General features: G+C 36.8%; 1 protein-coding gene and 1 pseudogene across 1 annotated transcript; both read left to right on the forward strand.

Moving 5' to 3' along the window:
- Positions 1 to 737: 737 nt before the first annotated feature.
- Positions 738 to 7,319, forward strand: LOC132103498 (TBC1 domain family member 31-like; annotated as a pseudogene).
- A 785-nt stretch (positions 7,320 to 8,104) lies between these two features.
- Positions 8,105 to 19,479, forward strand: LOC132103065 (cytoplasmic dynein 1 intermediate chain 1-like). The gene is made up of 17 exons (XM_059507874.1): positions 8,105 to 8,264; positions 8,943 to 9,067; positions 9,163 to 9,277; positions 10,412 to 10,502; positions 11,414 to 11,473; positions 11,680 to 11,795; positions 11,932 to 12,018; positions 12,102 to 12,264; positions 12,478 to 12,577; positions 12,951 to 13,076; positions 14,246 to 14,392; positions 14,642 to 14,755; positions 14,850 to 14,981; positions 15,112 to 15,258; positions 15,349 to 15,489; positions 16,563 to 16,688; positions 18,865 to 19,479. Exons 2-17 carry the CDS (start codon positions 8,960 to 8,962, stop codon positions 18,979 to 18,981), a joined length of 1,890 nt encoding a protein of 629 aa, XP_059363857.1. The 5' UTR covers positions 8,105 to 8,264; positions 8,943 to 8,959; the 3' UTR covers positions 18,982 to 19,479.
- The last annotated feature ends 1,415 nt before the right edge of the window (positions 19,480 to 20,894 follow it).

Raw genomic sequence — 20,894 nt, forward strand, 5'->3', positions numbered from 1 at the left:
TCTGACACTATTTGAGATAAAGAAATCAAAACATAAGAGCAGCAAAAAAAAAAAAAAAAACGAATGTCCAATGATTGTCAAACTAAGTTTACCACCGTCAACAAGTTATTTACCTGCGTTACTTCCTCCCACTAAAAGTTGTGCTTGTTGCCTGGTTCTTTATCTAACAAAACTAGCATAAATGTTTCTTTGTCACTAATACAGTGAATCTCGACGTGACATTAAGGTTCAAAAACGAGCGTGACAGACACTCATAAATGAGTTATTAAATTTCCCGCTGTGATGCGCGTGAGGCGTGAGCAGGTGAGGCTGTTTGCTGGAGTAACAGCAGAGTCTCAGTCAATGCTGATCATGCAAGTTACAGATTTTGGGTCGAGAGAAGATACGAAAAAAAATCAGTATCATCAAAATATGGGTGTTGATATAACCAGCTCGGAGCAAACTGTTTCATGCAATGAGAAGAGATGCATTTATGTATTTCAGACATTTTTTTCCCTTTTATCTTTTAATACACGTTGAGTTCTGTTGCTTTATCATAATTCTAGTATTTTTCTTAACGTTCATCGTTGGACAGATTCAAGCTGGTCCAGAAAACAGGCCAAGCATGTAAAGTTACAGCTTTAGCATTTAACTTGAGAAGAACCACAGATTTCCTGGTTGCTCTGGCTGGTTATTCCATTAAGTGCTTTGACAAGGGTGAGACACATTATTATATTATTTCTCATAAAGGCCTGCAAATGGTTATACTACTGTTTCCAGCTAGTGAGCTGGATGCGGGTCATGAAGGTGCCATTTCTTCCCTCTCCATCCACAGTTCAGGTAGCTACGCCATCAGCACTTCCTCAGACACGGCTCAGCTCTGGAACCTTGAAACCTTTCAGAGAAAGAGGAAGCTTAATGTTCGTCAATCAGTTGGCGTACAAAAGGTTTGACGTCACTTATCTGTGCTTAAACATTATATTATGGTAACAGCTCTGCGTCATTCTCTCATTCCTGTGTGTTTTGTTGTTGTTGTTGTTGTAGGTGTTCTTTCTGAAAAGTTCATAAAAAGTTTGCCCCTATTGTCCAGTTTATATGTTTATTGTGGAAATAACTTGCACTGTAATATTCTTTCCTCAGATTCTGGGTGTTTTAAGCCATTATCAAAATTCAGTCATTCAAACAGCTCTCCTATGAAATAGGGTCCCATGAGGATGCCATCACATTGGCAGCCATTTGTCCTAAAGGCCACCATATAGTTGCTGTGATGAACAGTGGTGCTCTGTGAATATATGATGTACGAAGCCTTACCCCAGAAATCAGTAAGGTAAATTCTTATTCATTGTTCTATTTCAAATAAATGCTGTTCTTTTAAACTTTCTAGTATTAATAAAAGAATCCTGAATTTTGTTTAGCACAAAATCAGCCTATTAAAATGATTTGTGAACAATCATGTGACACTGAAGACTAGAGTAATGGTGACTGGTTTGCTATCACAGGAATGAAGTACATTTTAATAATACATTAAAACAGAAAACTGTTGTTTTAAATTGTAATACTATTTGACATTTTAATAAATACAGTAAAAACAGTAATATTGTGATCATATAAATGCAGCCTTGATGAGCATTAGAGACTTATTTCAAAAACATTAACATACCAACCCCAAACTTTCGAATATATGTTGGTATAATGTATGTGTGTTATACTTTTGTTTGTGTAGCCTCCCCAGCCTTTGTTAAAACAGGTCACTAAAGGCAAAAGCAGTGAGAGATCGTGTTTGAAAATGAAGTTTATGCTGGGGCAGAACAACATGTGAAAACATCAGGACGCAGAATCCAATCCAAAGTTTTACCATGTGCTGTTTCCACACTGGATGGCAAAGAGGTTCTGTTTATCTTCAATTTTGTTCCGTTTTTTTATTTATTTGTGGGTTTGGTGCCTATGACACCTTCTGTATTGCTTTTTCAAGACGTTCTTTTTTATTTAACACCCCCTTATTTAACTTATGACCCAGTTGTTATGATATCTAATTAATCTGTTTTGAGTAGAATGATTTGCCTAATGGCCTTAACAAGAAAACACTACAAGCATTACTAAGAGCATTTGGAGAATACCCAGCCAAATACATGTAATGTAATAAATGTGTCATGCAGATGCAATGATATTTTGTTGATTTAATGTGAAGCTGTAGTCTGTGTCTCCACTTTATTTGTGCGTGTGTTTTTGTTTTCCCGGCAGGATGTTTATTTGGCGTTCTCTATTGCATCTCCCTGAGAACCATGCAGCTTTCAGCAGTCTGGCCTGAACTCATCTTTTCATTTCTGACCTGGCAGACTGCCGTCTGCTCTTGCTCATTGGGCTGCTGTGTTTAGTGAGATTAATTATCTCCCACTGCTGGCTTTCCCATTTATCAAGCTGATCCAGAACAATCCACTAATCTGCAAGACAGTAGTGTATCGGGTGACATACCTCAGGTCTCTTCGGCAGTGATTCAACGATTCGGTCCGTAGCTGAGAGACATTAAGTGTCTTGAATTGCTCTTTTACAGAGAACTGGTGCCAGCACTGGTTTGAGTACTTTCCCAACCCTCCGCTTAATGTGCTGAATCTGGCTGAGAATGTGCTGGCCATCATGATAAAGAGCTTCTTCAGCATTTTGTTGCCTGTGGCATTACCTAACAGGTAAAAGACTTGAACATAAGTGTTTATATGGTATAGACTTTGACTTTCAAAGAATTTAATCTTGAAGCCAAAGATAAAGCTAATGCCCTACACACTTGTGCTTTTCCTCTCCAGCTGTATGTATGGCCTCTTCTTGAGACCCAGTTCTCTAAAATTTGAAAATATACTTTGTAACGATAAAAACTTCATGATCACGGGAAGAAGGAGGCGGGAACCGGCGGACAATCAAATAAGATTTAATAATGACAAAATAAATACAAAACAGCGCGTCAGCCCCTCACGGACGACTGACGCGCACAAATAAAAAGCAAAACACAAACTAAAATCCAGGCCTGGTCCTCTCTCGTCTGTCACTGTCTTCGCTCTGATTTTATATCCCTCCATCTCCTCCGTGGGACTCGAGACCTGTACTGTACTGCAGGATTCAATCAAAGTTAAAAAGGTTTGTAACATTATAAAATCAATTTAATCCATCCTTGCTGAAATTGACTTTTTATAAAAACTAGAGGTCTTCACTGGTCCACTTGGACCTGAAAACCTGAGGTCCAACCCAAGACCTAAGTGGGCAATACTTTACTGATTGTGAGGCTGCAGTCTGTGCACATGACAATGCCGTTTATGTTCAGGTACAGTCGGGTTCGAAAATAAATGCCGTAGGGTATGACTTGGGTCTACTTTCATCGGGTCTGTCTCGGTTCGGGTTTTTCTTTTTAAAAAAGTATTTATGCATGTCGGGTTCAAGTAAGAAGTGATTCGGGTCAAGACAGATTATAGGACCCGACAAGACTTCTACTTCAAACTGGCTCCAGACTTTTTCAGTGGTAGTGTATATTTCACAAATAGTACATGTATTTAAAAAAGTTTCATTTAGAAAGTAGGTAGGAGTTGTGTAAAGTAAATTTAGCTGGTTCTTTAAATTTTTGTTGTACTCAGATGGCGCTGCGAGATCAGGAAAAGGTGGCTACTGTTCAAGACATAGAAGTAAGACAGATGGAACTTGATGCCCAGAGACAACTGTTTGAAAAGGTTGGCCCCTATAAAAACTTTATTTCTTTGCAAATGTCTGCAACGTTAATGTACTAGGAGTATCCTTCTCCTGAATGGTTGTCTTCATTCAGAATTTAGCTCCAACCTGCCATAACACACCTACCTGGAAGTGTCATGTAATCCTGAAGACCTTGATCAGCTGGTTTAGGTGTGTTTAATTAGGGTTAGAGTTAAATTCTGCTGGAAGGTGGGCCACCAGGAGCAGGATCAGACACTGAGATATCTCATCATTGTGTTTTGACTGCTAGCAACTAGCCAAAGAGCAAGAGAGAGTAAGCCAAACATTGAGAGCAGAAGTGGATACGAGGAGATGCAGGGCTGAGATGGAAGATTCTATATTTCAAAACTTCATTCAGACAGATGCAGATATCAGCCAGAAAAACAAAAAGGTATGTCTCGCTACTATTTCCATGAAGTGCATTTGATTATCCACCCTGCTTCGGTTTCCTTTCTGTCTAACAGACTTTTGTGTTGGAGTTGATAGTTGAATAAAGTTTGAATGAGACTAATTAAAATTCTTTCAGATGCTGGAAGAGTCTCTGGCAGAGGTGGGACAGATGGAAGTGGATGCTAATTGGCAAGCCGAGGTGAACCTTCGACTGGAAAAAATAGAGAGGAGAGGCAGGAGAAGCAAAGAGAGTGACTTGTGAACCTCAGCAAACAGACACGTGCCAAAGTAGTCGTCCAGCGAATGCTGGAAGTAGAGGGAAAGTAGGTGAGAATTCACATGGTAAAAGCATGTGACACATTAACGAAATTTCAGTGAAATTTTGCTTGCAAAAACGGTTCATTGTATATTGTCATTACAGTATATCAGGAAGGGAAGTCACTTTCAAACCATGCAGCTTTCTGGTGGTCAACATGGTGAATCCACGTGACCAACTTAAAGACCAACTGAAACCTGTTGTGAAAAACTGTGTGGGAAAAACTTTCACCCTCACATGAATTCCAGATGACAATGACTGCACCTTTAGTGTTTTGTTTGCTGTATCAAGTGGACAAAATTTATTAAAAATGTGTTAGTGTTCCTGTAGCTCAATTGGTAGAGCATTGCTTTATCAAGTGCAAGGTTGGGGGTTCGATTCCCTGGGAACGCATGATAGGTAAAAATTGATAGTCTGAATGGACTGTAAGTCGCTTTGGGTAAAAGCGTCTGCTAAATGCATAAATTTATTTAATTTATAATTTACAAAAAATTTAACTTCCTTTCAATACAACATGCAAAAGAATGACATTGTTTCCGTCTCAGTGGGATGATGTAGTAGCTAAACAAGTTAAACTGGAGGAGGAAAGACGGGTGGCCACCACTGTTAACACCCAGTGGAGGTCACTTATCTCTCAGGAAACAGAAGAGACTGAGAAACATCATAGCAAGATGTGAAAGAGTCTAGAGGATTAAGTTAGTTGAGATAAACACTTTCACAAAATGTAATAAATGATTTAATTGATTATACAGGTGCATCTTAATAAATTAGAATGTCGTGAAAAAAAGTTAATTTATTTCAATAATTCAACTCAAATTGTGAAACTTGTGTATTAAATAAATTCAGTGCACACAGACTGAAGTAGTTTAAGTCTTTGGTTCTTTTAATTGTGATGATTTTGGCTCACTTTTAACAAAAACCCACCTATCTCACCAAATTAGAATACTTCATAAGACCAATAAAAAACATTTTCAGTGAATTGTTGGCCTTCTGGAAAGTATGTTCATTTACTGTACATGCACTCAATATTTGGTAGGGGCTCCTTTTGCTTTAATTACTGCCTCAATTCGGCGTGGCATGGATGTGATCAGTTTGTGGCACTGATGAGGTGGTATGGAAGCCCAGGTTTTTTTGACACTGGCCTTCAGCTCATCTGCATTTTTTGGTCTCTTGTTTCTCATTTTCCTCTTGACATTACCCCATTGATTCTCTGTGGGGTTCCGGTCTGGTGAGTTTGCTGGCCAGTCAAGTACACTAACACCATGGTCATTTAACCAACTTTTTGTGCTTTTGACAGTGTTGGCAGGTGCCAAATCCTGCTGGAAAATGAAATCACATCTTTAAAAAGCTGGTCAGCAGAAGGAAGCATGAAGTGCTCCAAAATTTCTTTGTAAACAGGTGCAGTGACTTTGGTTTTCAAAAAACACAATGGACCAACACCAGCAGATGACATTGCACACCAAATCATCTTCATCACTGGACTTCAAACAACTCGGCTATGAGCTTCTCCATCCTTCCTCCAGACTCTAGGACCTTGGTTTATAAATGAAATACAAAACTTGCTCTCGTCTAAAAAGAGGACTTTGGACCACTGGGCAACAGTCCAGTTCTTCTTCTCCTTAGCCCAGGTAAGATGCCTTTGATATTGTCTCTGGTTCAGCAAATTCCTTCACACGTCGGTGTGTGGTGGCTCTTGATGCCTTGACCCCAGCCTCAGTCCATTCTTTGTGAAGTTCACTCAAATTCTTGAATCTATTTTGCTTGAAAATTCTCATAAGGCAGCGGTTCTCTCGGTCGGTTGTGCATCTTTTTCTTCCACACTTTTTCCTTCCACTCAACCTTCTGTTAACATACTTGGATACAGCACTCTGTGAACAGCCATCTTCTTTGGCAATGAAAGTTTGTGGCTTACCCTCCTTGTGGAGGGTGTCAATGATTGTCTTCTGGACAACTGTCAGATCAGCAGTCTTCCCCGTGATTGTGTAGCCTAGTGAACCAAACTGAAAGACCATTTTGAAAGCTCAGGAAACCTCTGCAGGTGTTTTGTGTTGATTAGCTGATTGGCATGTCACCATATTCTAATTTGTTGAGAAAATGAATTGGTTGGTTTTGGTTAAATGTGAGCCTAAATCATCACAATGAAAAGAACCAAAGACTTAAACTACTTCAGTCTGTGTGCATTGAATTTATTTAATACACGAGTTTCACAATTTGAGTTGAATTACTTAAATAAATGACCTTTTTACAACATTCAAATTCATTAAGAAACACCTGTATTTGTTTGTTTGTAGATCCTCAGAAGGAAAAGAGACTCGGATATCCCCGCTCGTCTAGAGGCCTGCTGCACAAGACCCAGAGTGAGACCACCAACATTTCCTTGATCAGTCATTCAGATGATTCTATTGGCTGTGAATATTATTAGTATAAACAATGAGTTTTACTGTCATAATCAAACAATATTCAATAAAGCAACAAGCAATAACCTCTCTTACATGTTTAATCCTAATTTTTAGGTTCTTCAGGTCGTGGCCGAGGGGAGCTTGACTCTAAGGAAAGGGAGTTGATGCAGGAAATTAGAGAACTGAGGATGAAATTAGCTGCCAGAGCCAGAGCCACTGACTTCATCTGACCCTCAACCAGCTCTGTACACTCTCACTGACCACACAGACACCACCAGTACTCCACCAGTGTGTGTGGAACCAGACACACGTTCAAGAGGAACGTGACATTTTTTTTTTAGATCATATAAGCTGTCTGCTCAGTTTATATTTGCCTCACAATGACGCCAATCCCAATTGGACATAGATTTATTCATTGATTTCAGATTCATTCTGATGATGGTTTTAATATTTTGTAAATGTCGTTTTTTCTTCTTCTTTTCAGAATTGTTCTTGAAGTAAATGTCTTTTGTATTACCGATTTCATGTTTTTGTATTAATAAATTAAAAAGGTGTCAATTAGTTTGAACTTAAATATAACTTAACAGTTTATTTACTTTTCATTGCATTTAAATATTAGTTATTACAAAATATATTAAAATAAATGCCTTTTTAAATGTTTCTAAAAATAATTATCTCATACCTATCACGTTTGCATTTGGTTAAAAATACAGTAACATATATTGTGAAAGATTAATACAATTTCAAATAACCGTTTATATGTATTTTATTATATTTAATATAATTATATGTTTTTAAAGTGTAGTCTACTCCTGTGGCGGAAACATTGAATTTTCAGCAACCATTTCTCTAGTCTTCAGTGTCACATGATCCTTCCAAAATAATTTTTATATGCTCATTTGGTTCTGGATTCTTGATGAATAGAACGTTTAAAGAACAGAATTTATTTAAACTTTTGAAACATCATAGTCGTATTTACTGTTGGTAAATACCCTTGTTAAATTAAAGTATTATTTTCTTAAAAGAAAAAAATAAATAAATATAGAGTCTATGATATATACAGGTTATTTTACTGAAAATCATCCTCGGTTGTGTTTCAAAAACTAACGTGCCGCCCAACTAGATTGCATTTTTGGGCGTCATAAACGTATTTCATATTTTTATGACCATAAACACATTCAAATGTTCTCTATTTAGCCATCTCACTAAGGTTTAAAACATTCATCATCTTTCTGACGACGAGCACTTGCCGGTTGTTGGGTGGTGTTGATGACGTATCGGTATTGAGGACTTCCGGCTTTGGGTGCTGATGAGACTGAAGTGAACTGGTGATGCTTTGTGTTTTTATTTAGCTGTTGATGTTCATGTGTAGATTTATAGCCTCTTATTTCAGCATTTACGTGAAAGAGCGCCGCAGACTTTGTCCTGGTTGGGTCGAAATAAAGAAGACGGTATAGTTCAATGTTATAGTATATCTCACAACAGGCTTTGTTGCGGACTGCATTGATGCTTTCATTCATTGAAATGCAACGACTGCCTTTTGTGAATGAACAGGATTGTGTTTTTAATTTACCTGCCTATGTGTTTTCTGTTTTTCTATCTTGTCGGTAGTGCATGTATCAGACCACAATCACTTAATTTCTCATTGCAGAATATAAGGATAGTGCGCAATGTATTTTAATGAAATTTTCCTCATTCTTTTTTTTTTCTACGTGCAGGAGGTTCGCCACACAGATTTGAAAACTGGTTTAAACTACATTATGTATTTTACTTTGTATTCTTTTGCTTATTTAATATATTGCAAATGTATTGTTGCATATAGTGTGCTTTGTAATAAATCTTACATTTTTCAGTGTATATGTTATTCATAGTTCATTCAGACAGTATTTCGTCTTGCACTGTTTCTGTGTCTATTAGTTTAATGGGCCTCCACACAATCTGATCTTTTCAGTAAACGTCAAAATAAAACTGAATGTATAACTTCAGCCAAATTCATAATTTAGACACATAACAGACCTTTCTCTGGATGGCCTCTAATGTTTGTATAGCACAGTTAACGAATGTTAAAGCATGACGAAATTCATGTATGAGTACTGAAATTGAAACTAAACTGTTTGTACTATGCATAGATTGAGCGACACAGAAGATGGCTGATAGAAGTGACCTGAAAGCTGAGCTTGAGCGCAAAAAGCAGCGCTTAGCCCAGATTCGAGAGGAGAAGAAAAGAAAGGAGGAAGAGAGAAAGAAAAAAGAGGTTGGTGCTGTTTTTGTTAGATATAATAGACATTTATCATTTTATCACCTGCAAATATTTGTTTTGCAACACTTAATTACTGACCTGTGATGCAGTCTGAGATGCTTCAGAGGGCCGAGAATGTGTCAGAAGACTCAGACCTGGACAGAAAGAGAAGAGAGACAGAGGCTCTCCTGCAGAGCATTGGAATTTCACCAGAACCACCTTTAGGTATGCGATACAGAACATACAACTGTCTGTGCAAGTACATAATGTGTGAGATACATCTTTATGAATGTGCATGCCACCTGCTCGAATGAAAAGATAAAAGGAATCATCAAAAGTTTTTATAATGCAGTCTCAGCAGTCTTTAGTGCTATAACAGGGTTACCCCTTAACCTTGTGTAAAAGAAGTATAGTTTTAAAAAGAGTCCATATAGAAATAATATACTTATGGAATATATTTGAGTATTGCAAACAATGTAATGTTTTGGAAACTAAATTGCATGTTAATTGTATTTAAACATGATGTAGATAAAAATGAATCTAATTAACTGAACTTTAGCTGAGTGGAGTGCTTGAACTACTTAAGTAGGACTTTAGTACTTTTTGTAATTTCATTATTCAAGTGTCTTTAAAATATGTTTAATGTTTACTGCTGAATGCACTGAAACGCTTTTATAGTAATCTAAAATCTACTTCATGCAATCATTTCTTTTGAAACATATTTGAAGTAGAGATTTGATACAAGTAAGCACTCCTTTTGTTCACAAGAATATGGTTCATGTTAAACTGATTTTTGCTGTTTTATATATATAATATATATTTATATATTGTCGCTTCACAGTATATTTAAGTCCTACATCTTGTTTGCGGGAATGTCTCTTGACCCCTTTCAAACTTTTGCAAGATGTAAATCCGATCAGATTTTAGGTTATGTGAGATTAATTTTTTAGGTCATGGATTCATCCCCAAGGCAATAACTACACTTTTTACTATCTCTTAATATCTCGTCTATAAGAATTACAGTGTTTAATATACAGTTTATTGAGCTCCTGTCATTTACACTGGGGCTGTACTTGAAGCAGACTTGACTCAAACTCAGATTCATAAAGTGGTATATCATATCATTATTAGATAAGGTGAAATTATTAAATGACCATATCAAAATTCTAACATTATATAGAGAAATGTAATTCGCTTGACAATCTCTCCTGTTGTTTTTCCTTTTGGATTTTTATTCTCTTTGATTTGACCATTTCAATCCATCCTGTTTATTTTTATTTGCCTGTGACTGTCACTGCTGGCCATCAGTGCAGCCACTGCAGCTTTTAACATGGGATACCTGTTATTTTCGTTATTTAGTCCCAACCCCTATGTCTCCCTCTTCGCAATCAGTGAGCCCACCCAGTGAAACTGGAAGTCAGGAGTCCATAGATGGAGGGACAGTGGGAAGGTATGAAATCTGCCTGTGTGATTGTTGTTTGAACACTGCATGCATAATCCTTAATCTATTTTGAAATATTTCTAGATTCCGTGATAAATTAATGTATATGGGAGGAGTGTTTTAATGCAGGAGTTTTCAAACTGAATTCTAGGAGGTCTGTGGGAAATTTGAGGAAAATTAAAATATATATTTAATTTTGTTTACATCTCTTCAGATTTATACATATAACAATATTCTAATAATGAGTAGAAAAAAATACACCAATTCTAAGGTTATATTTTAATTTATTTAAATAAAACTATTTTTTATTTGTATTGTATTTTATTTTTCTTCACACAACATTAATGGCTCGTTATATAGAATATTTAGCTGCTTTCATATTTTAAGAAGGGGTTCCCTCACAATATGATTATCAAATTTAGGGGTCTTTGGCATTAAAAACTCCTGTTTTAGACTGATAGCGGTTTATTTTATATTATGCATTATTTAGGGGAATTAAATATTTTTAGAGAAAATTATTTGAAGGATAATATGATTTCTTTAAGAAAAGTTTTGCATTATTTCTTAAGTCAAAACAAAAACTATTTTATTTTATTGATTTTCTTAAGACTAAGCCTAATGTTTTTCCTTTTCCCTATGTCTTTTGTTGGGTACATCAGATATCGGTAAGGAGAACTGTTAATGTTATCATTGTTAGCTCTTGGCATTTGTTATGTGGGTGTGGTTCTGTTGTAGCTGGTTTAGAGTATGTCTCCACTGTCCATATGTGATTTCATCTAACAGACAGTGTGTTATTATCTTATATAATCATGCATGAAATAGGGTAATGCACTGTTGATAAAGCTGCAGGACCTAATCGTGCGTTCTCTTAGTCTTATCCCTCCTAACCATCATATGATGTATTCTTCTGACCTCTCTAGGACATTACAGTGGGACACCGACCCCTCAGCTCTTCAGCTTCTTGCAGATTCTGTTCATGGGTGAGACTGCAACCTCAAATTTCATTCACATTATTAATGATGATACAGAAAACATTGAGTCTCACTCTCAACAGAGAGGAATGTAGAATAAAACCAAAAGATTCTGCCTTTTACACACCCTCAACTTGTCCCAAACCTGTACACACAAAACACACAAGCAAACAAAAATGACACCCCGTTAAAATAGTTTGAACTTGGTTTCTTAGGAGCAGGATGCAAAGGCTTGGTGCATCAAAAATTGTTCAGATTGATTTTACGCCAAAAGAACTGGTGACATACTCTAAAAAAACACAGACTCCTGTGGCATCTCATCAGCCTGAAGGTAAAGAGCTGTTTTTATTTCTGTTTAATGTTTAAGATATCCATACATATAAAACTAAATAGGCCTATGGTGGCTTTAGCCACAAAAAAAATGCATCAGTGCTTAATGCTTTTCCAAAAATGACTATTTTCCACAGAGGAGGAGGATGAGGTGCTGTCAGTGACCAAATCTGAGCCCATGCCACAGCAGCTGGAGGAGGAGAACTCTCAGGAGGCAGAAGAAGGCAAGAAGAATTAAAAATTAAAAAAAAAATTATACATCTGAATTGTAAGTGTAAAAGAGCTGTGTGAATATGTGTGTCTATAGTTCATCCTAGAGAACTGACCAATGAGGAGAAAGAGCAGATTATTCATTCAGAGGATTTTCTGTTTTTCTTTGACCGAAGCATCCGTGTGATGGAGCGTGTGCTGGCTGAGGATACAGACATTTTCTTTGACTACAGTGGGCGAGATATGGAGGACAAAGATGGGTCAGCAGGGGCTAATGTAACAGTAAACACACAGATCCCACATGATTACAAAGAAGTTATTCTTAAGATGGTACTAGACAGGTTTGTTTCACCTCATGTAGGATGATGATGATTTAATGGTTTGAAATGAGGTGACCCAGAAACTCCTAGGAAACTTACTGTACATTGCTTTGAATGACTGTACCAGAATGCAAAGGTTTGTTTTGTTATCAGGGACATGCAAGCCGGATCAAGCTTGTCTTTTAATCATCATTTCTACGATGAGCATTGGTCCAAACATCGAGTCGTCACTTCCCTGGATTGGTCACCACAGGTACTTTATTAGTATGTTGCATTGATATAAGAAGAGCTGGTTATGTATGTAATCTGAATTATGTAATCAGACTCAAAAAATAAATCATTGTAATTCTATTACATTTTAAAGTGCTTAGTTTTTATGGATTATATGATTACATATTATTCACACAATGGCAGGTAATTATTTATAATTTATTGATTAACCCTAATTCTTTTTCTTAATTTTCACCATGTACAGTAATTTGTCATCAGTAACAGACTACAATTTGTTAGTAATCTAGCCAGCACTGAATGTAAGCTTGCTTAATGCAAATGCGATCATCAAATGAAACAATCCCAGAAGCAGAGTGACACTGTACATTGTAATCAGTGACATGTTCTTTTTGCAGTATCCTGAATTACTAGTGGCCTCATACAACACTAATGAGGATGCACCTCATGAGCCAGATGGAGTTGTGATGGTCTGGAATATGAAGTTTAAGAAGATGACCCCCGAGTACATATTCCACTGTCAGGTATGAATTCCCATTGCTCACAATTAAATAACTAGTCTGCCTTCCTGAATGTTGTTCCTTTTGGCAGCACTTCAATATACTGTAATAATATTTTTCCTTATATATTGAGCATGTCTGTGTTTTATTGAAAAAGCCTGAATCTAAATTGAATTTCTGTTATTAAAATTCACAAGCAATGTCATTCTGTGTTTGCACTGATATCACTTCTAAATGAACTCTCATTGTTCAGTTCATTGTCTGTATGCTCCCTTTGTGCAAATCGACCTTGATGTAGCAGAGGAAGTCTAAGACTGGCAAAAGTAATTACTGGTATATTTGATCAATAATGCATTTTTTTATATTCTTTTTTTACATTTTCTTAAAACAACATACACTATGTCACAGAATAGCTACTATGCAGGAAAAATACGACATTAAGCATCCTCACCTGTAACACTGTACTATACATGACTTTGGATCCAATAATATTAAAGGGTTACTCCACCCCAAAAAGAAAATTAATCACTTACCCCATGTTGTTCCAAACCTGTAAAAGCTCAGTTCGTCTTCGGAACACAATTTAAGATATTTTGGTTGAAAACCTGGAGGCTTGAGACTGTCCCATAGACTGCCAAGTAAATATCAGTGTCAAGGTCCATAAAAGGTATGAAAAGTCATCTTCAGAATACTCCATCTGCCATCAGACGTGCAATCTGGGTTATATGAAATTCCTTTGTCAACGGTCTCCTCTGTGTTACTCCATATCACCGTGCTGCGTATGCTCTTCTGTGTCCTCCGTGCCACAATGATGCGCTATACGGTGATATGGAGTGACACAGAGAAGACGATGACAAAGGAATTATAGAATAAAGTTATTTTTGTTTTCTGCTCTTACAAAAAGTGTTCCTGTTGCTTCATATAACCTAGATTGCATATCGGATGGCAGATAGAGTATTCTGACGATGACTTTTCACGATGACCTTGACACTGATATTTACTTGGCAGTCTATGGGACAGTCTCAAGCATCCAGGTTTCCATCCTAAATATATCTTAAAATGTGTCCCGAAGACGAATGGAGCTTTTACAGGTTTGCAACAACATGGAGGTAAGTGATTAATAATGAGAAAATTTTCATTTTAAGGTGGAGTATCCCTTTAAGAATAATGCATTTTATGGTTTTCCCTAATAGTCCTCAGTGGTGTCAGTTGGCTTTGCTCAGTTTCATCCCAACCTGGTGATCGGAGGCACTTACTCAGGACAGATAGCACTGTGGGACAATCGAAGTCACAGGAGGACCCCGGTGCAACGGACGCCATTGTCTGCAACTGCACACACTGTAAGACTGTCAGTTATAGATAAATGGTTTTAAAATATAATGCATTGTGTTAGTGGTTTAATGGTTAAAAATCTAAGCTGAAAACACAGGTCAGTGAGGTGAGTCCCAATCAACATCCAGTTCCTGAGAGACTTTGCAAAACAAATCTGATGAATTTTTTATTATAGTCCCTTTTTGTCTTGGAAAAATATCCTTATCATGGTCACCATTAAAAAAGTATAGATGACAAAACTGTCATATCTTTTGTAGCATCCTGTATACTGTGTGAATGTGGTCGGAACACAAAATGCCAACAACTTGATCACAGTATCCACAGATGGCAAGATGTGCTCCTGGAGTCTGGACATGCTCTCACAGCCTCAGGTGTCCAGATAACACATGTAGACAGATTCAATGATTGTCATTTGAGATTTGACTGATATCAAACAATACATTTTATGTCTGTTGTTACTCACAGGAGAGTATGGAGCTGATCTACAACAAGTCAAAGCCAGTGGCCGTCACTTGTATGGCCTTCCCTGCAAGTGATGTGAATAACTATGTGGTAGGAAGTGAGGAGGGCACCGTTTACACAGCATCCCGCCATGGAAGGACATGGTTCCTGCAACAGAACATATTAATGACAGAATTTTCATATTTGGGTCAACTATTCATTTAGTAATATCCGTGAATATCAAATATTAAACACTTTATGAAAACTTGCTTAACTTGTCCCATGCAGTAAGGCTGGTATTGGTGAAATGTTCGACGGGCATCAGGGGCCTGTGACTGGAATCAGCTGCCATAACGCTGTGGGTCCAGTTGACTTCTCCCATCTCTTTACCACTTTCTCATTTGACTGGACAGTCAAACTGTGGTCAACCAAAGTATGAGTTGTTTTGGAACTTGTGTGATGCTAGATACGTATTTTGATCATTTAGCATGAAATGAATATAACTATTCCATCTCTCTGACAGCATAACAAGCCCCTGTACTCCTTTGAAGACAACGCAGACTATGTTTATGATGTGATGTGGTCTCCAGTGCATCCAGCGCTCTTTGCTACAGTGGATGGCAATGGTCGACTGGATCTCTGGAATCTCAACAACTACACAGAGGTCAGAGGCACCGCAGCTCAATACATTCTTTACTCGGTCATCTGTCTTCTGCATTATAAAAGAAGAACATTCATTTCATACTTTAAGAGAAAGCTCTGGAATAAGCTTAGATGTCATCTGATTTTTGCAGAATTTGTTATCTGATATTATTTGTAAAGATATCATTAATGTAAAATATTAAATTAAATAATCTATGCACTCTATGTATGTTTTAAGGTTTGAAGTCAGTATGTTTTTTAATTGCGTCTTATGCTTGCAACTTAAGGCTATTTTATTAATCAAAAATGCAGTAAAAAATTCTAGCAGGTTAAAAGTCTTACTGTCACTTTTGATCAATTTAATGCATCCTTGCTGAATAAAAGTATTAATTTCTTTAATAGACAAATCTTTCTGATCCCAGACTTTTGAACAGTATTGTAAATACAATTTGATTCAATATAATTGATAATCTAATTGAAAAATGACAAATCAAATAAGGGCATTTCAGTCAGATTAACTTGTTTGAATTATACTATGTAATTATTTGCATTATACACAGGCTATTTTGTAATTAAAAGGAAGTCATAATAGCAATAAGCTAAGAATTCAGATTAAATGATCCACTCAAAAGATGTTTGATTTGTACATCTAATTCATGGAATGACTAAATATTTAACTCATTGAATTACGATAATGATTAAATTAAATAATAAAACATCAACAAAACATGTCACTGGGTATTACATTATTCACACATACAGCATAAAAGCTAAAAAAGGAAAAAAATAAAATAAAGTCATATTCATAAGTTATATATTCATACCCATTCTTTAAAAAAAAAAAAAAAAGTTAGCTTACAAATGTAAATTAATTAATATTTCCAAAAATTACACTAAAATATGTAATATCCAACAAGAAATTAATTCATAGATCACTATTATCCAATAAAACATAAAAAATACTTAAAACTGTTCAGCTGGAATGAATCTTATAAAAAATATGTATGTAAATTAGATTGCAGCTAAATTGTGTTGTCACACAATGTTATTACATTTATATTTTCGCTCCCAAGACAAGTTTCTTGTGTGTACCAGGTGCCGTCAGCAAGTGTGACACTGGAGGGAGGGTGTGCCCTGAATCGGGTCAGATGGGCTCTAGGGGGCAGAGAGGTGGCCGTGGGTGATTCAGAGGGCCGTGTTTGGATCTATGATGTAGGAGAGGTAATAACACCTACACAGTGTTGGGGAGTAACTAGTTACATGTAACGGCGTTACGTAATTTAATTACAAAAAAAATGTAACAGTAATCAGTTACAGTTACTAAGAAAAAATGAGTAATTAAATTACAGTTACTTATGAAAATTGTAACGATTACAAAGAGGATTACATTTGAATATTTACACACATCCACATACAGCTTACTTATTTACACACATCCACATACTAAGACATATGGCCCATAATCTCCGAGACGCGGAAAACACATTCGTAGGATCCAGTCATAAAAATGTAATTCAGCCTATAACGCGGACGCAATATGCCACATTTTGGACGAATAAATCAAAAGTAGGTCAGTACACTTGAATCAAAACCCGATATGGACTGATATCTGTAAATATTAAGCCGCAAAAAGACTGAATATGAATCCTGCACATTCTGCGTGTCTGTGGAAATCAGGCGCTGACTGGACATCGTGAGAACCGGGACTATTCCCGGTGGCCTGGCAGACGATTTGGCCTTCTACTTTAATATTGTTATTGTATAATTGCAGGCCGAATATACTAAAGCGATTATTTCCGAATCCGCCATTCGATAATTAAATCTCTAATAAATCATGAATCGGTTAGTCGTGACTGGCAATGGTTGGGCTCGCGCGCTCTCCGCGCCTCCGCCGAACGGTTTGGATCAGACTCCGAGTAATCAATGCGAGAGAGAGAGACCGGAGTGAACTGTGTAAGCGCACAGCTGGAGCAGAGAAGCGACACTTCTGTTCAGGGTTTTAGGTGCAGGCCAGTTTCATCTGTAAATATGCTAATGTAGTTTTGTCTTTGTTTACTTAGTCAAGCAGCAGCAGCACATTGCTCGCAATCACTCAAAATACTGTATAAACGACGTCATTATTATCTTTTGTAATGTTACAGTAGTAAGTTAGCAGACAAATCATCATATTTTATCATAGGTTTAGGGGGAGCTAGTGGATACAAAAACACAACCCTTAGGAAAATTAATGTAGCCTATGGTATGGCACTAACCGTGGTTTAACTATGGAATTTGTAGTAAAAATAAATACAAGTGGTAATTCATTTGCCAAAAAAACAAAATTGCACTTACAAAACATGGTAAAAGTCAAATAAAAATCTTCAGTATTAAAGTCATGAGAGAGATGGATGGATCATGGAAGTGAATGTGCAGTTCAGGAGAGAACTCTTAACTACGTTGCAAGTCCCCCAACCTAAGGATTCAAATCTTTTTCATGTCAGGTCCAAAAAAATAATAATAGGGTTGTCCATGTTTCAGAATGGGTTGTGGGTGTATGAGTGGGAGATTTCCCAGCCTATTTTTTTTCCCAGTCCGCCCCTCATGGAAATTAATCTCTAGAACAGTCACTTCATGAGCATTTTTTACTTATTTTGAGAAACTATCATCATATCATATACAAAGAGACAGCAGTGTTTCAAAAAGACACCAATGTTTCAGGAGTAGTACACAAAATAGGACACATGCTTATTAGATAACCGTATTTGAGTTGATGTATATGCTTTTATTTTTTTATTAACTATTTTTCCCCAAACCATTGTTAAATGCAGTTAGATGCCTGTAGTTATGCAAAGATTTGGTTTCAAAAACAGTATCTATAAACTATTTCTTTTGATTTTAAATCTGCTTTGAACTTCAGATCAATCTCTAAGTAAAAAGCAGTACTAAAGTCTGATTGTGTGGTGGATGTGTTCAAATGTGATCATCTCAATTCAGGTAATGAAGAATGATGAAAGTCTGACAGTATTGAGCACTACTGTAAGGTTAAACCTGCATGGAGTAAAATGGTTCAAGATGATTAACAGTTGCAAATTAACATTCATTAGAAATTTATAAAAGTAATCAAAATGTACTCAAAAGTAATTAGTTACATTACTTTATTAAAGTAATTAAAAAAGTTACACTACTATTACATTTTAAATAGGGTAACTTGTAATCTGTAACTTATTACATTTCCAAAGTAACCTTCCCAACACTGCACCTACATTATTAGTACATGAACATGTGTATAATACTCTAATATTTGGATGAATTTTAAATATTTGCAATCATAGACAGATGAAACACTGCAAATTTCTAGTCAATAATTGTGTTCTTCTGTTAAGATGTGATGCAGAAATTGGTTGTATCTCTATATTAGCAGTTAGCCATGCCACATACAGACGACTGGAGCAAATTTGCCCGTACACTCATGGACATTCGTGCAAACCGAGGGGATGGAGAGGAAGATGCAGGTTCTTTGGAGCTGCCTGCCTGAGACACACACACACACACAGACACATTTACATGCTACAAAATACACTCTGCTGTGATCACAGGTCTTTTTTCTTTTGCATACTAAAGTCTATTTATAGCATGGGTGTTAATTAGCAATACCTCCCCTTCCAACGCTAATAATTAATTCCAGAACACACACAGGTGAATGTGTTTGAGCTAACGTATATCTAGGGCTTGCAGTCTGCAGTGACTACATAAAAGTGAGCCAATGTTATCAAACTGTATCAAAATAGCTGTGCCGGAATTATAATGTCAACTTATTTTATGTATGTTCAAGTACAAGGTCATACTGAGATAAATTTAGAATATGTATTGGCCATTGTGTAAAAATGTATTACAGCAAAACTTATGAATATGACTTTATTTTATTTTTTTCCTTTTTTAGCTTTTATGCTGTATGTGTGAATAATGTAATACCAATTGCAGCATAAAACATCTGTAAAGTGTGAATTTACAATAAAGGTCACTGTGTCTCAAATCGTGTTTTAATCTTCATTTAAGCAGTTATTTGTCCAAATTGTGGGGTTATGGGTGATAAAAAGTTTGAATAAATTATCAATGTCATATTACTCGTGATGTTTTCATGCAATTAAACCTTTATCTTTAATCAAAAATAGGTAAAAAATTGATAGCCTGAATGCACTGTAAGTCGCTTTGGATAAAAGCGTCTGCTAAATGCATAAATGTATTTTATTTTATTTATTTAATCAAAATGACGAGATCCCCCTCTCCATCATCAGCAACTCTCGTGGACGCACACGGCCGCGCACGCAGAAGGCGGGATCCTGTTACCATGACAATTACGTCAATATTAGTGTCGGGTAACTAAAGGTCAAACTAAAGACAAGCCAGAGACGGAAGGAAACAGGCTCGGAATGGCGGGGACTAAATGTTTTTTTTTTTTTTGGCAGCAAGAGCCGGAGGAAATCACAGTAATAAACTGTGGTTTAATCGCGTTATCGCTTGAACGGCGGTGCTTTGTCTAAATTGAACAGGATACCCATATGTTACGAGGTACTGGCGCGGCGGGAAGGACAGTCCATGCTAGTTTTGTCAGTAAATTGGAGCAAAGCTGTAGAGCACAGCTACCGTTAGTTAGCCGTGTTGTGTTGTCCTGTTTAGAAGCAGAATGACTTTTGCTAACTCTCAGAGCTGTATTAGACACAAACTAAGCGCCTGGATGGCTCTAGATCGCTTCTGTGAGGGTAAATGCAGTGCAGCTATGGCTTGACTGTTTGCTTCCTCTTCACCCAACTTGGTAACATTAGCTGCTAGCAACACAGGCTTACTTGGTGCAAGTTCTTCTCATGATTACAACTCTTTTCGTGCGACAGATTCTGCTAGAGACTGTCTCCAAATTGACCGATTTTCTTGTTCCCAAGCAGAGAAACAAGGTTGACCAATGTCAATCTACAAATACGACTGTTTTTTTTATTATTATTGTTGTTGTTGTTTTGTTTCGCTCAAACTCGGGTAGCATACGGCTGTTGTTTATGGTGATGCTCATATATAGCGACCACACTCCCAGCCGTTGTTTTAAAATAATTACTTATGTCTAAGATGAAAAGATGTCTCCTAAATCGAAGCAAACATATTTGCGATTGTTTGCATTAAGTGTCTGTGATTAGATCGTGACACTGTTCAAGTCTGCAAGGTCTTCATCCTAGTCGCGGTCCCTTTGTCATTGACAAGGAGAGAGGACCTTTAACTTTTGCTGTATTTTCACTGCTCGTATGGACTGTAGGGGGCAGCAAATTCCCCTCATACATTCCCAGGTATTCGTTGACTTCATTTAAGAGTTCAATTCAGATTAGTTTAGTTTGTGTGTTTATATGCTGGATGTTCATGACTGTAAACATCCCCGACTGGAAGCTGTGCTAAACCTAAAACAAG

This window comes from Carassius carassius, chromosome 24, assembly GCF_963082965.1.
Source record: "Carassius carassius chromosome 24, fCarCar2.1, whole genome shotgun sequence".
Taxonomy (NCBI): domain Eukaryota; kingdom Metazoa; phylum Chordata; class Actinopteri; order Cypriniformes; family Cyprinidae; genus Carassius; species Carassius carassius.